At 25.9% G+C, this 16,157-nt stretch overlaps 1 protein-coding gene across 2 annotated transcripts in view; it reads left to right on the top strand.

The window, feature by feature from the left end:
- LOC141523974 (neurotrimin) overlaps positions 1-15,032 on the top strand; it is a 35,837-nt gene extending 20,805 nt beyond the window's left edge. For both annotated transcript variants that reach the window (XM_074237588.1, XM_074237589.1), the window contains exons 4-7: positions 1,945-2,155; positions 4,603-4,730; positions 6,275-6,443; positions 12,504-15,032. In XM_074237588.1, the coding sequence (XP_074093689.1) occupies positions 1,945-2,155; positions 4,603-4,730; positions 6,275-6,443; positions 12,504-12,610 (615 nt within the window). In that variant the 3' untranslated portion in view covers positions 12,611-15,032. The remainder of the gene's footprint in view (positions 1-1,944; positions 2,156-4,602; positions 4,731-6,274; positions 6,444-12,503) is intronic.
- The last annotated feature ends 1,125 nt before the right edge of the window (positions 15,033-16,157 follow it).

The following is a 16,157-nucleotide window of genomic DNA, read 5'->3' as shown; positions in this document are numbered from 1 at the left end:
ACTTTTAATCGGTGTCAGGTTTTATAACAAGAAATCGATACACATCCGCGGAAAATATTATAATTATCCAGATTCTCGTCTATTTAAACTCAATATTGATGAAGAAATAAAATGATTTAACTTCAAGTAAATTTAGCTGCAAAAGGTTGAAATTTGTTGTCATAATTGTGTTCCAGGACTGAGAAAATTAATTTAATTACTACTTGCACTTGGCTTTTATCGAAAATAAAACGGAAAATCTTATGTTTTTCTTCTTCAACTAATTTCAAGTTCGTGTTACTGAATTGTATCGTTTATTTTTTAAACTTTATCATTTTTAGTTGGAAAATTACTCTGTATTGAATTGTTATTTTTATATAACTGAAAAAATGAGAAACATTTATTTATATAATAAAGAAAGAGCTTTTTTTAGTCAAATTTAGAATCATTGAAAAGGTCTTGACCTGAATTTTTTCCGATTCAAGGTTTTTTTGTATAGCTTTCAGCAATAGTTAACTTATTGTAAGTTTTCGGAGTAGTTTTAAATAAATCAGAATTTCACTCTACATTAAAAAAAAAAAAAAAAAAAAAAAAAACTTCTATTAAAAATTTATGTTTTTGCCACAATAATTAATACTCTTGAAAAATTCTAACGATTTTAGATTGTTAAAAAATTAAGACTTCAAATTGTTCGACTAAAAAAATTTTTGAGTCAAGAAATTTTTGTCTAGACATAATTTTTATTTTCTTTTCAGTTTCGACAAATATTGTTTATTTATTTATTTTGTTTCGTAGATGTATCAAATATTAACTCACATGAAAAAAAAAACTGTAGGAAAAATTATAATTGTCAAATCGTAATCCAGGACTAGGCTTCAAATTTTCACTTTCTTAATTTTACATTAAAAAACTTACGATGTTACATCGTAAACTTTAAAATGTAAAATTATAAAATAAAAGTGTATAATAAACTGTCTTAAAAATATTATGAGTTATAATAATAATAGTAATAATTAGAGAAGTAAGCCAATGATCTTATTTCTATAGACACTTAAATTTATTCAAAAATAAAAAAATTTACGTAAAGTATCCAGTTCTTATTTAACGAAAAAGTAACTTTATAATCAATTCATACTTTAGAAGCGTAATAAAAATTCATGGATACGCTACTTGTAATTTAGTCGCGGTTTAATATATAAATAAAAAAAAGTATCTCTGAGCTATAGCGTACCAAGAAACTTTATGATGAAATTCATTCATTTTCAAGCATTGAATGCATTATTATATATTCTGTATTCTTTGTGATTTTTCCACATGTGTATGTTTATTACATATATATATATATATATATATTTGTTCGTATGACATATGACTTTAACAATAAAAATTTAAAATTTCATATCACGAAAAACCCGATAGTAATAATTTTTTAACGTTACGTAAAATGTATAGACAAAATAATTGGATTGCACTGTTTTGCTTCACGTGTTGGCAGAACGTGACTAATGGTTTGTCTTTATCCAATTTCATTTAAATTACGACACTCGTTACATTTCGGGATTATTTTACAAAGCACATGTTATAAATTTCACCAACAAATCCTTCTGTTATTTTTTTTCCATAACAATAATAATTGTTATTTTGATTTTTTTAAAATGATTATTATTGTTGTTGGTGTTATTATTTTTTTACGTCATTAAAATAACAAAAACAAAGAGAGACAAAAAGAGAAAAGCACCTTAAAAATGAAGAAAAAGAAAAAGAAAAAGAATAAGCGAGTTTTAAATGACTAAAGAAAAGTTTACGTTTCGTGGCTTTGAAAAGAGTTAACTAACTGATGTAACTAGAATAAAAAAGTAAAAAGGGTTTTAGCAGAGAAAAAAAGTAAGCGTAATGGGGGAAAAAAGGTTAAATGGTTGTACGTTCGATTACTCCTCTTTTCACTTTACTATTTCACTATTTCAGGTATCCTGGGTTCGGCACAGAGATATCCACCTTCTGACCGTCGGAACGGACACCTACACGTCCGATCAAAGATTCGTAGCATCCCATTTTCCTCGCACAGAAGACTGGACACTTGAGGTCAAATATCCGCAACTTCGTGATTCCGGAACGTATGAGTGCCAAGTATCGACAACTCCGCCCATTGGACACTCTATGCATTTGTCTGTTGTCGGTTTGTATCATTATTTTGATTTACCTTATTATTATTCTCAAGTAGTTATCAGTAGTTACCATCACGTTTGTTAAAGTTTTGAGTGAAGGAATTTTCTTAAATTTAAATTTGTTAATTATTCCAAAATTATGTTGAGTCGATTTTGAAGAAATAGAAAACAATTGTTAATATTTTTGAACAATTAATTGCAAAAAAAAATTTAATCATACTTTTGATAATTCTTCTGATTTATTATAGCTTCAAATAATTATCATTACATTGGTTAATAATCATAAATAATTTTTTAACTGTTAGATATTAAAATATTATTAGTATTATTTTTTTTGAATTATTCAAAAATTTTTAAATTTATTTATTTTAAAAATTATTTTCTTCTTTTTCTGGTAAAACATTTATTAATAGTTCAAAAATGTTAAAAAGTGATGAAATAGTTAATTTTAAGAAATCCAAAAAAATTTTATAATTATTACAATTTATCAAAGAATTATAAATTGTAATTTTTTAACAAGTTAAAAATTCATAAATTATTATATTAAACAAGCATAAATTTTTATTATCTAATAATTTTCAATCATCATAATTAATTATCTTTATAACACAAAATTAATAAATTATCCTGAAATCATAAAAAATTGCACTGCTTATTTTTACGCATTGGGTTGTGATAATTGGTGTTTATTTTTATAGACTCTTGTGTAGTACATAGGAAGATCGATATATTTATTTTAGTTCATTACACTAATCAGCCAAATAAATTAGACGCCCGATTAATATTCATTTATAAATAATTGCGCATATTGTTTAACAAGAATCGGGTGGAGTGAAGTCGATAATTAAGGAGATTTTTTTTTTGCAATTAAAATAATAATACGAATTGGAGCGTTGAATAAAAGGAATCCAAACGTATGTATATCAGCAACGTTAAATTAAATATATTAATAAATTCAGAGAGCTTTTAACTTTTAATTAAATAGGACAACGCTTTTGAGTGTATTAAAAATTAAAATAAATATTGTCACTTCATATTGTATTTTATAATGAGGTTAAGTAAGTTAAAAAATTCATAATCTTTTAAATTAATAAATTTGCCCTTCTAGAGAGTAAATAAATTAAAACGAAATTAATTCTGGCCAGAGTTTTTCCAAATGCAGCTTGCGGTTTTAAGAAAATAAATTAAAACTGCGATGAAAAAAATAAAAATAGAATTATTGTGGGAAAAATTTCAATGAATGATAGTTAAATATATATATATATATATATATATATATATATATATATATATATATATATATATATATATATATATATATATATATATATATATATATATATCTGTTAAAAAATATAAAATAAAAGAAACTAAGGGAAAAAAAATTTTTTTTTTTTTTTTTGATAGGAATTAAACAGAGTATGTCGGGAAAAATAAAAAATTTAGAATATATGTTGAATTAATTATAAATCAAAAGTTTTACTATAAAAATCCTGAATTATTTTTAATTAAAAGTAGGTTAGCTTGATTCTTTACCATTAAAAAACCTTACTACCTCGAATTTTCAAGAGTTATTTTTGTTATTGAGTAGAGGAGGATATATGAATATTTGTGAATATTAAAAAAAATTTTTATTAAAATCAAAGCAAAGGCTGAGCTTGAATTTAACCAAAGTAAATAAAAAATTTTAGTATAAACTTCAAATGACAAATGGGCAATAAATGTCAAACATTGTTTTACTTTTTAATCCATTAGCTTTTTTTATTAAGTAAAAATAAAAATTTGTCAAATAAACACGGCAAGTTAAATGCAGATAATTGAAATTAAATATATGAAATAAAACGGTTGATAAAAATAAAAACCAAAAATTTCTCCAGTTGTTACCAAATAATTTATAATAATTTAGGACTACAAAACAACAATAATCGCAATCAAAACGAACAATGCTTCCAGCAGTCTGCGCGTTATTTATTTACACATAACTGAAGAATATAAGTAATTATTATTTTATGAATATAACAAATTTCGTCTGTGGAAAATTTACACATCAACTCGTGTATTTAACTGTCGCGTATGACGATGGCATTCAACATTGCTTGGAACCGCGTATTTACAGGAAACTGCACCTGACACGATAGTTAAAAAACGATGTTATTCACATTGGGAAATATTTAAAAAGTATTCTGCCATGCGACGAATAATTCGTTAAACAATTTCCGGCTGGCAACTTATTACAATGCATTTTTTTTATCGATACCAAGTTTTGTTCAAAAAACGAGGATATAAATTTTTCATATTTTACAATGTAAATAACTGTATTCATACATACGTAACTCAATTTATTAACCAATTGGAATTAATAATTAACGCGGTTAAAATAAATATAGGATAGAAAATATATTTGTTGAGTTTGCCGATAGTAACTACTATGTCGCGCATGTTTTAATGAATTCTGCAGAACCTGTGACGACAGTAATTGGCGAACCGGAAATGTACATAAACCGAGGCAGCACTATGAACTTAACCTGCGTAGTTGAGTTTAGTCCAGAACCACCTCCGGCGATATTTTGGACTCACAATGAGAAGGTGAGTTACGTATTACTAAATATAATTATTGCTCATTATATTGCTTAGTAATTTAATATTACAATTATAATTATCATTATTATTATTAAAAATTCTTAAATCATTTCTTTCTTGAGAGCTTTTTTTTCTGAAAATGAAAGCTCTTGATGAGTGTAACTTCGAGATGAGATTCTATCTTTAAAAATGTCAATAGTTAAGAAAGTTCAGTGCAATTTAACAAAAGTCATTATTTAACAAAGCAAAATTTTATTTATTTATATTTCACAAGTCACGGCAGTCACATAGTGACTGCCAGGTTGCTAGTAATAATAATAATAATAATGATAATAATAATAATAATAATGCTCAGCAGAGAAATCAAAATTCCCTAAGGGCTATTATATTATTATTATTGTCAATAAATTTATTAAAAGCTAAATTTATTATTATTATTATTATTTTCAATTTTTATTTTTCGTCTTGATTCAGGTCCATGTTGTTGTGGTCTTGTTGCAAGTAATCTGGGTTTTAAAACCATCATTTTAATCTTGAGCATTATTTTGTGTCGTTTCGTTTAATTTCAACTTCCTCGAGCATCTACCAGACAATAAATGTCAAGAGTACTCAGACGCAGCTACGTATCTTAAAAATCACAACTTTTCAAGAAAGACAGTAGAAGTTTTAATATAAATTTAATGGTACAGAAAGTAATAGACATCTGACAATATTTTATTCAGAGTAAATAAACAAGTAGAGTACTACTATTTTTAAAGTTGATAAATATCGTATTTTATGTATGTGTCGTACTTATAGTACATTTTAACGGACGCAAAATTACCGATAAAAATAAAGTATACTACATTTAATTATAAAAATGAATTTTTTATATTTTTTAGTATCAATTTTATTTTCTCCAATTATTGATTTATTATTTTTTTTAGCAAAAATATGATATACTCGAAAATCAAGATACTTGGTTACGTCAAAGTACACTCGATATGTCACAACTAACTCCAGATTACAGTAACATTAATTGACACTAGAACAATTGATAAAAATAGATTGCAAAGTAAATAATCATAAAGATTAAATTAATGATCGTAAATGAAATAATCATAATTAAAATTCAAGTCTTTGTGAACTGATTACTTTAAAAGTAATTTTTCTTCTGAAGACTAATTTCAAAGTATTGAAATTTATATCATTAATTTATACTAATTCAAATTTAAAACGAAAATAGCTTTTTGATACTTATTTTAAAAGTAATTAAATATTTCATATATCTACGAGAAAATCTTATAATTATTATTATAATAATTAGAACTATCAACACGCAACTAAGTAAGAGTTCATCAAGTTATTACAAGTAACTTATTAATTGCTGATGTCTAATAAAAAAAGTTTGAACGTCATATCATTAAAATTGTTATTCATGCCTAGCATGAGCGTGATGCTTTTTAATTATTTAATTTCAACGAAAAAATGAAAAAAAAAAAATATAAAAAAGGAAAAAAAAGAACAAACTAACAGTGGTTCATTTTCTTTGTGTTTGTATCAACCAACAGGAGATTAATTACGACAGTCCGCGAGGTGGAGTTTCTGTAATCACGGAAAAGGGTGAGATTACTACTTCTTATCTTTTGGTTCAGCGCGCACAACCGGCAGACAGTGGAAGTTACACTTGTCATCCTAGTAATGCCAACGATAAAACTGTTACTGTTCATATTCTCAATGGTAAATATTTATTATTATTATTATTATTATTATTATTATTTTATTTATACATCTAAAGTGGTTGGAAAAAAGGGTGTTGAGTAAATAGATTTACGTTGCCAAACACGTTTAGATAGAAATAAAATACAAAATCATATATTTGTATTTACTTTGAGAATTTTATCGTTCTATTAATAAAACAAATATAATACTCTATTATTTTTTACCAATAAGAAAATAACATTTATTTTACAACTTATGTCGTAACTTAGATTTTAACTTCAACAATTGATCTTACAAAAGAATTTTTTGTATTTCTTCTTTGATTTTTTTTTTTTTCAATATTAATTATTATCAACACAAAAAACAAGTCATATTCATCTAAAATATCAAAAAATTAGTAAACTATTAATCATTACATTCTTCTTAATTAATAATGATTACTTTTGCTTAATTAATTTACTTAATTAATAATGACAAACTTTTTTTCTACGCGGAAAAAACATTTTTATTTTTTAATTTATAATTTTTTTTTTTTTAAATTATTTACCAAAAATTTTTTAACCCCAAATTATCGGAAAAATTGTGCTTAAATGATCTTTAAATATTTTCTATCCATGCATTGCATTGCATTTTTGAAAAATACATAAAAAAATAAACAATTTAAAAAAAAATTAATTATCACAAATTTTACAAATTTTCAAAAAAATTTATAAATTAAAAAAGAAATAAGTTCAATATCACAATTTTTGAAAAAATTATTAAAGCCAAGATTCTGCTGAGTATAATTTAAATTATACGGGATATTTTTTCGGATTATATCCAGTGTAATTTTGTTCTTTCCGTGTATGTCATAATAAAATTAGTATACAAGACTTTCAGGTGATTTTTTTCAAAACGTCGTAAAATACAGAATTTATTAATGACATAATTTAAAATTAATTATTTGCTGTGAGCTTTGCTAAATTTTTATTACTCGGTCTTGTTTCCATATTTCTTCTGGGTGTATTAAGTTTTATAATTCAAATATTTTAATTGAAAAATATGGAAGTAACCAAGAAAGCAAGGTTAAAAAATAAATAGCTACAATGTGTAGTGTACCACCAGAGATTACCAGTCATTTATAATAAAAGTCAGATGCTTGGAAAAAATAATACTAAGAAGCTAATAATTCTTCTAGACAATAACAAGGTACATTTTAAACAAAAAGTTATTTTTGTTGCTTCTTTTTGATTTTTTATAACATAGTTTTCGATCAATGAATTATCATAAAAAATTATTAAAAATTTTCTTTACCGCATTAAAATAACATTTAAAGAAAATACGCGACTATAATATTGAAAAATAATAAAATAAAATCGACAATAAAAATTTTTCTTTCTTCCGGATTTAGTACAGATGTTCGACGTTAGTCGTGACAGTTATTTTCATATCAAATCGTAATTTTTTACATAAGAAGTTTTAAATTTTCAAAGTTTGTTTTGCATCTTACTAATTTTAGATTTCAATGTTTTATTGATTGTAAAACCATGAATCTTAATTAATTTTTTAAATAATTAAACAATAAATATAATATTAGCAATATTCACAAATTAACCAATTCTAAAGTGTATTTTTGCAGGATATTTTTTTCGGGAATAAATACTCGACAAATCATCGAAATAATATAGTTCTAGGATTAACATTTCCGTCCATTTTGTCATACGTGACCTCAATTAACATCTCCGGTTTATTAAAAAAAAAAAAAAAAAAAAAAAAAAAGGAAAGAAAAATAGAGAATTTAAATGATTTATCGCTAATATATGTCAGTGATTTAATGGTATTAATATTAATAATTCGTATTCTATAGACATGCGCTTTATTCAAATAATTATTCTCGCTCAAAAAAAAAAAAAAAAAAAAAAAAAAAAAAAAGTTATTCGTTCACATTTAACTTTTTATCTCTTCGGTGTTCCAAATTTACATTTAATTTAAATTGACATAATGCAAACAAGTTTTATCAACAATTGGATAAATTTATTCGTTAAATTGTCAGATTTTATCTGAAAAAAATAAAACAATATATTTATATATTTATATATATATAATAGGGTGGGTCAAAAAAATCGAATAATTTATTTTTGATTTTATACTCTGAAAAATAGGTTCGTAGACACCTAAAAAGAATTCTCTCCAAGTATAAGCTCTTAATTATAACGGGAAGGTCCTCCGCTTTGCGGGTTTCTATTTTTTTCGAATAATCAGATAAAAAAATTTATATCTCGCTTCCAACTGCTTGGAAAAATATTCCGTGGCATAGATTTTGTGAGAAATTGAATGCTTTACAAAAAAGGTCTCTTATGACTTTTTCAAAAACTCAACCGATTAAAAGATATTCATAGTTGAAGTTTGGCTATTTTAAGGAAAATATTCGTTTTTATTATGAATTTTATAAGTCGATGAAAAAAATTATTTCGGATTGCGGAACTCATGATTTTGTAGGAAATTTACTGCTCTACAAAAATGGTCTCTTATGATTTTTGATTAAGTGAAGCCGTTACGAGATATTCATCGTCAAACATTAACGAATATCAATATTTCCAGTTTTTGATCAATAATTCGATAAATTTTAATTTAAACTATGAGTTTCAGGAAAATTTACATAAATTTGAGTTTCGATCGATAAAGAAATGTTATAATAAGTTAGATAAAGAATTATTGGAATTATCATTGATTTTCCTTGGAGAAATGCCTCAAGAAAAGATTTCTTTCAAACGTCCTGGTGCTGTTCATCATGCTAGATGGATGGCTAAGGCCATTTATAGTTTGAAAATGTATCTATTCAGAGATGAATTCAAACTCTCTCAGAAAGAATTGCATGGTCTTCGTCATTTCTGTATTTTTATAGTCACATTGTATTTAAAAGCTTGGTTTTCATCAACTTCTGCAACAACTGCTGCTTATCATGACTTGCAGTTTATGAAAAATTTATTGGAGTACAAACATATCAATCCTTTGATTTCTTCAGCTACGTGTGAAAAAATGATTTCGCACTTATGGTATTTGAGCGATGAACTTGCCATTTTATCACTGTTTGACGATGGCGTTCCATTAGAAGTAAAAAAGTATTGTTGAAGCTGTTAATACTCGTGAAGGTACAGATTCTAAAGCTAAAAGATTTGTAATTGCTAAAAAGATTTGAATTCATTGGCGCAGAGAACTCTGAGTGACTTTGTGTCTAAAAAGTCATTAAATCTTTTCAAAATCTTCGATCTACCGTATGACTTTCTTGATGTCGATGTTGAATTATGGCCTACTAATGAGAGTTATCTCGAAAATAAAGAATACTTTCAACAACTAAAAGTTGTCAATGATTCAGCAGAGCGAGCTGTTGCATTAGTTAGTGAATATAATCAATGCTTGACAAAAATGAAGAACAATTCCAGTACTTATTGCAAGTTGTCAAAGAACATCAAAAAACATTCCCAAATTGTAATAAAAGAAATTATTTATAGTAATAGCGTACTGTTATGTTAAAAATATAGACAATTATATTGCAATTGATAATTCAATAAAAATTTATCTATAAAAAAGTTAAATACTGGTTGTTTCTCACTTGATTCAATACTTTTCATATTAAATTTGACAAAGAAATATGTCATTCACTTCAAATTAAACTAATCATTGGCTATATGTCGAAAAAAATGCTCTAATTTCTTGTTTTAATGCAATCAAACAAGCTCAAGACTGAAAACAATATTAAAAAATTGTTTATAACATTTCTTTATCGATCGAAACTCAAATTTATGTAAATTTTCCTGAAACTCATAGTTTAAATTAAAATTTATCGAATTATTGATCAAAAACTGGAAATATTGATATTCGTTAATGTTTGACGATGAATATCTCGTAACGGCTTCACTTAATCAAAAAATCATAAGAGACCATTTTTGTAGAGCAGTAAATTTCCTACAAAATCATGAGTTCCGCAATCCGAAATAATTTTTTTCATCGACTTATAAAATTCATAATAAAAACGAATATTTTCCTTAAAATAGCCAAACTTCAACTATGAATATCTTTTAATCGGTTGAGTTTTGAAAAAGTCATAAGAGACCTTTTTGTAAAGCATTCAATTTCTCACAAAATCTATGCCACGGAATATTTTTCCAAGCAGTTGGAAGCGAGATATAAATTTTTTTATCTGATTATTCGAAAAAAATAGAAACCCGCAAAGCGGAGGACCTTCCCGTTATAATTAAGAGCTTATACTTGGAGAGAATTCTTTTTAGGTGTCTACGAACCTATTTTTCAGAGTATAAAATCAAAAATAAATTATTCGATTTTTTTGACCCACCCTAATATATAAATATATTAATCGTTATTTATCGACGTAAAAAAAGTCAATATCAAATTACGCAATAAATTTTATCGGTCTATACGGGCGGGAAACTTCCGAATCGGATTAAACAGAATAAAATTTTATAGTAAATAAATTTCCAAGCATATTTACTTTTTAAGCTTAACTCAGCAGAGCATTACTTTTTTCCATGTAACTTTTGTATGCATACAAAATATTTAAATTTAAATTCTGTAGCATAAAAAATGGGTTTAAAGAACAACGAATTGTATTATAAAAACAAAAAAAACGTATGTTGTGAATATAATATATAAATTATGAAGCAATCTTGTCGGCTCGGTAGACGCTATTTTAAAACTAGAAATTAAAATTTTATAAGCGTAATTATTGTGAAATAAATATGAGGTTTAAACTCACGCAACTACTTACACGTCCTGCAGTGAATGAGATTACTTAAAGATTAAAAAGTGTGTTGATCGCGAGTTTGTAAAGCGTACGCTGAGTTAATTACCCGTCTATTAACAGTTTAAAGTTACCTTAAGATTAACTCAAGTGACAAAAACATAAATAATTACTTTCACGATAAATACAATCTCATTTCTCTTTGATATCTACTTTTTGAAGTTTATTATTAATTAGCTATTAGTTATTAATAATAAACAAAAAATAAAAGTTTATTACAAACAAAACTTTTCATCGGAGTAATTTATTAAATTATCACATATTTCAGAGCTAGTTCATTTTTAATTATTTTCAGTGTATAAGTTTAATTAATTATTTCATAAAACTGCCAACTTTTATAAATATCCTGTTTAATATGTTGAAAATAATTTATATTTGTTAAACATACTTTATTCAATTAAAATTTTCCAACCACTGGAGATATTAAGTTTATTATAATCAATTTTTTAACAAATTATATTTGTTGGTATTTTATTCATTAGCTATTATTATTTTTAATTTCGTTAATTGCTTGGTTTCAAATAAAATTTATTTCGATTTATACGCTGATTGTTCATTTCGAAATAAATTGCCAGATTATTTATGGATAAATACCGAGTTTTATTTTTCGACTAATAATGAAGTCATAAATTTATATAGAATTTAAAATGTTAATACTTTAATATGATTCACATACAATAAATTTTTAAACTATAAAAATTAACCGGAATTTAACTTTACAAATAATTACTATTTGTTAATCGAAAAAAATTATAATCCGAAAAATACATATTAAAATTAAAAATTCGGAATCGGTAAGCCTTTTTTTTTTTTAATATAAAATTTAAAACATCAATCCGGAACAAAATAAAGTTAAAAATTGATGAAATGACTATTCTAAACTTACTTATAAGAATAAGTTAATTCAAGACAGATATTTTGGTCTCTAGTATTCAATATAAGAACTATTGTATTCGCAATTCTCCGTGACCTTTAGAAATTGATCAGCAAAACCTCTATCCATTTATTTCTCTTAAATTCAATTCTGGTGAAAAAAAATTCATAACATTTCTGCCAACTAGTATCTCTTATTTCTACAAAATGAATTTGTCGCAAAATTGTATAGCAATTTACAAAAGAGAAAATAAAATAGGAAAAAAAAAAACCCCCCCTTTCTTAAGTTATTTCATTTTTTTTCATTTACGAGAGACTGAACTATATTATTATTTTTTTTTTCCCCCAATTATCAACATTTTAATAAAGTTTATCACCTGTTTTTGCTAATTTTTAACTCAATTAAGGCGAGCATCCAGCCGCAATGCAACACGGCGGACAACTAAGACTGGGCAACCCACCATTTGTCATTCTGCTGTCAAGTTTTTTGACCTTTTTCAATTACCGACACTGAGCTTGTGGAAGAGTCACCTTGGTAATTCTCGCAATAATTAGTTGTTGATGGGTGATTGTATATAAACCTAAAATAATAATAATAAAAAGTTTTAATTAAGGAATAGACAATTTATGTAAACAAATAAGAAAAAAAAAAATAGCAGGAGCGTGTCATCAATGAATTAAAAAGTCGCAATAATGTTAAATTTATCAGAGTCAAATCCAAAGCGTTTGAAAGAACACTTTCCCCCTTACTCCATTCAATTAACTTTTCCTCGGCCATTCTTCGGATTTTCCTGTCTATGCTCTACTTCACTTACCCTCCAAGTAACGGAAGTAATTTAAAGACTTTACCGAAGGCAGAAAAATAAAAGGGGTTATAAAATGGGAGCTAGAGCTACCCTTTATTTTATACTTTTATTTTAAAAGGTATGATGTGTTTATCAGCTTATACACAATCGGCCGATGTGCATCTAATTCAATTCACTTCATTTTTTTCCTCGCTTTACTTTATATTCATTGTGTTATTCGTTGTACAAAAGGAGTATACGTACATCTATGTACCATATATACGTCCAATTTATTAAAATAAAGCGACTAGCTTTTATTGTATACTTTTCGATATTACTGAGGTGGATAGTTTATCGAGTTTAAGTAAAGTTATATTAATATAAGAAGATAAAAATATATATATATATAGTATAAAGAGTAAAATGATAAGAATAATAATATAATGTAATTTATTCACAAGAAATTACTTCGTGTCATTTCGATCCTGTGAATTTATTCTAGACTTAATAGTTCATGAGTTTTCTTACTTTTTTCTGCGAATTTTAATATTCTGTTGGGTACCAAATGTTTGCAATGAGGTAAATCGCTCTGGAAAAAGTTCAATAGTCACTTGGCTTTCGGAAATAGCGGGAAAAAATTTTAAAATGTAAATTTAAAAATTTTTTATTCATTTTTAAAAAATCGTTAATTACACTGAAAAAAAAAAAAAAAATTAACTTACATCAAGAGAAAAATTCGCGAACCAAGAAAATAATTTTTAACAGTTTCATTGTCTTGAATCAAGTTAAATTTACTTAAACCAATAAAAATTTCTTAGTTTGAAAATTTTTTTTCTCAAACAAAGAAAATGAAGTTCTTTAAAAATTTTTACTTGATTCTAGTAAATTTTTTTTTCTCTGTGGAGCAATATTGATTTTACACTGATAAAAAAAAATTTAACTCGATTCAAGAAAAAAATATTAAACCAAGAAATTAGTTTAAAACTTATTATCACTTTAAAAAACCATTTGATATATAATAATTTACAATTGGACTATTGCTACATCAAAATCTTAAAAAATTACCCTCTAAAAAATTCAGAGTTAGAGCAATTGTTAATTAAACCGTCGACTTAAAATTAAAAAAAAATTGAACTGTCTTAAATCAAGAAAAAAAATTTTGAATAAAATTAAAATGTTTTTAGTTCAAAGTTTCTTTCCTTGGATCAAGTTAATTTTTTAATGTGTACAAATGTATAGAGCAAAATAATTTTATTATACAAACCAATAATTAAAACTTGCAAGTTATGATCCCCGGACGGAAAACTCCAAAGTTTCGTAATTAACTTATTTTTAGTTTTGTAGATACAAACTACTTTTTATTTTTGTTTGTATGCCAAGTTGTAATTCATTTTTCATGCACCACATGATTTAAAATTGATTTTTCTCCATCTATTCAGCATTTATTGTCAGATCTATTTGGCAAACTAGTTTATTCTTACAAGCAATAATGCAAAGCCAGGGAAGCAAAACTCGACCTATCTACAATTTACAATCTACCCAGCAACGCCTAAACGATATACCGGCCACTGGTTCGGTAGCTCTAATATCTCACTTATATCTTCACCGTTGTATGAAATTTCCGTGGTGACTTGAGAACGGTCATCCTGAAAAAAAAAAAAAAAAAAAAAAAAAAAAAAAGTATAATTTATTTAAAACTTAGATTAACCTTTCAAAAGTTTTTTATCCACGCAAACATCGCTTACGGATAAATGTAGTTGATGTATTAATTTTCCGGGGATGTAATTACAAATTCTTGTAATTTTTTTGTTGTTCTATCGATATTTCCGGGTCACTTACCTCATTGACAAAAGAGTAATTAGCATGTGATTGAAACAAGTGGGCATCTGAAGGATAGTGTGGCAACAAAAGGAATAAATTGTCACTTAAAATTGACGGCAGACACAAACAAACTAAAACCGTGTGTATTTACAGTTGATTGTATACGGTCGAGGATCTATGTAATATGTATACATAGCTAATGGACTTCAAGACTTAAATTTAGATTTAAATGTAGAATGCAGTGGAATACTCGGTAACTCGAACAATTTCGTTTTTTATTATATATTTTTCTCGTTTTACTTTTTTTAGTTTTTTAAAGAATATATACAAACAGCGGAGGATAAAATGCAGCATACTCTCATTTTATCCCCAGTTTCGCTTTTTATATATATATATATATATATATATATATATATATATATATATATATATATTTTTTTTTTTTTCTTTTTGCTTTTATTTTACCTCGTTTGCTCCACTACATCTTTCGATCGTGTATATTTTTATTTCGTCGTTTTCTTTAGCATTTCTTTTCCGTCTCAGATCTCCCGTTTACACTGTACTGGTAACTGGGAAATTAAAGTAAACCAACAAGAAAACATCATACCGTAAATATATATAGATATATATCGTGAAACTGTGTGCGTCTTTAGCCGTTTTTCATCCCCATTATTTGATTCATTACTTTCGGCAAAACATTTTGATACAACGAACATGTATCTTAAACACAAACAACCCTAATAGATATTTTTTCAGTCACAAGGAAACTAAATTGCCAAAGAAAAATACGGTACACGGAAAAAAATACGCTGGAAAAAGTAATTTAATTCAATTATGCGATGAACCTAGAAAATAAAAATAATTATTTTTTTTTTATTACCGTAATATATAAATTTAAGTTATTTTGTAACAGCTGATTATTTTTCAGAAGCTAATGATAAAATATAACTGCAGGTAGAATTTCACAGTTTCAAATAATATTTAAATGAAGATTTATCTTTACCAGAGACCAGAGTTAAGTCCTTTTTGCAGAGTAGAGTGCTGGGCGCGAACACAAGTCCTCGGAGTTTCTTGGTTAGTTCTCTGACCGCAAAGCTCTTGAATCTTTAAGCTTCATCTTATTTGCATCTATTTATTGAGTTACGGCTTTTTATGCTGTAAAATGTGGGATTGTAAATTTCAGTTATAGTTTACTGTTGGATTAAATATTTACGAGCAGTTTCGAGAAAAAATTTTAGAAGCAATAATGCTAAGTAACGCTAGAAGCGGTTAATTTCTTTTTTTTGTTGAGGTTGTAAAAAAATGCACACAAGTGTGTTGAATTATTATTTGAGTTCAAAGGCTACAAAATGGTGCGCAAACAGAACATTCTTACAGGGCTTTTAAGCGTGTAATGGCTCGATATTTTATACTGTATCTACACCGAAATATTATTTATCGTGAATTCACCTCAAG

The sequence above is a fragment of the Cotesia typhae genome, unplaced genomic scaffold (genome assembly GCF_013202065.1).
Source record: "Cotesia typhae breed Kobodo isofemale line unplaced genomic scaffold, CoteBio_Ctyphae contig_22, whole genome shotgun sequence".
Taxonomy (NCBI): Eukaryota; Metazoa; Arthropoda; class Insecta; order Hymenoptera; family Braconidae; genus Cotesia; species Cotesia typhae.
This window is presented reverse-complemented; position numbering and strand designations above follow the sequence as displayed.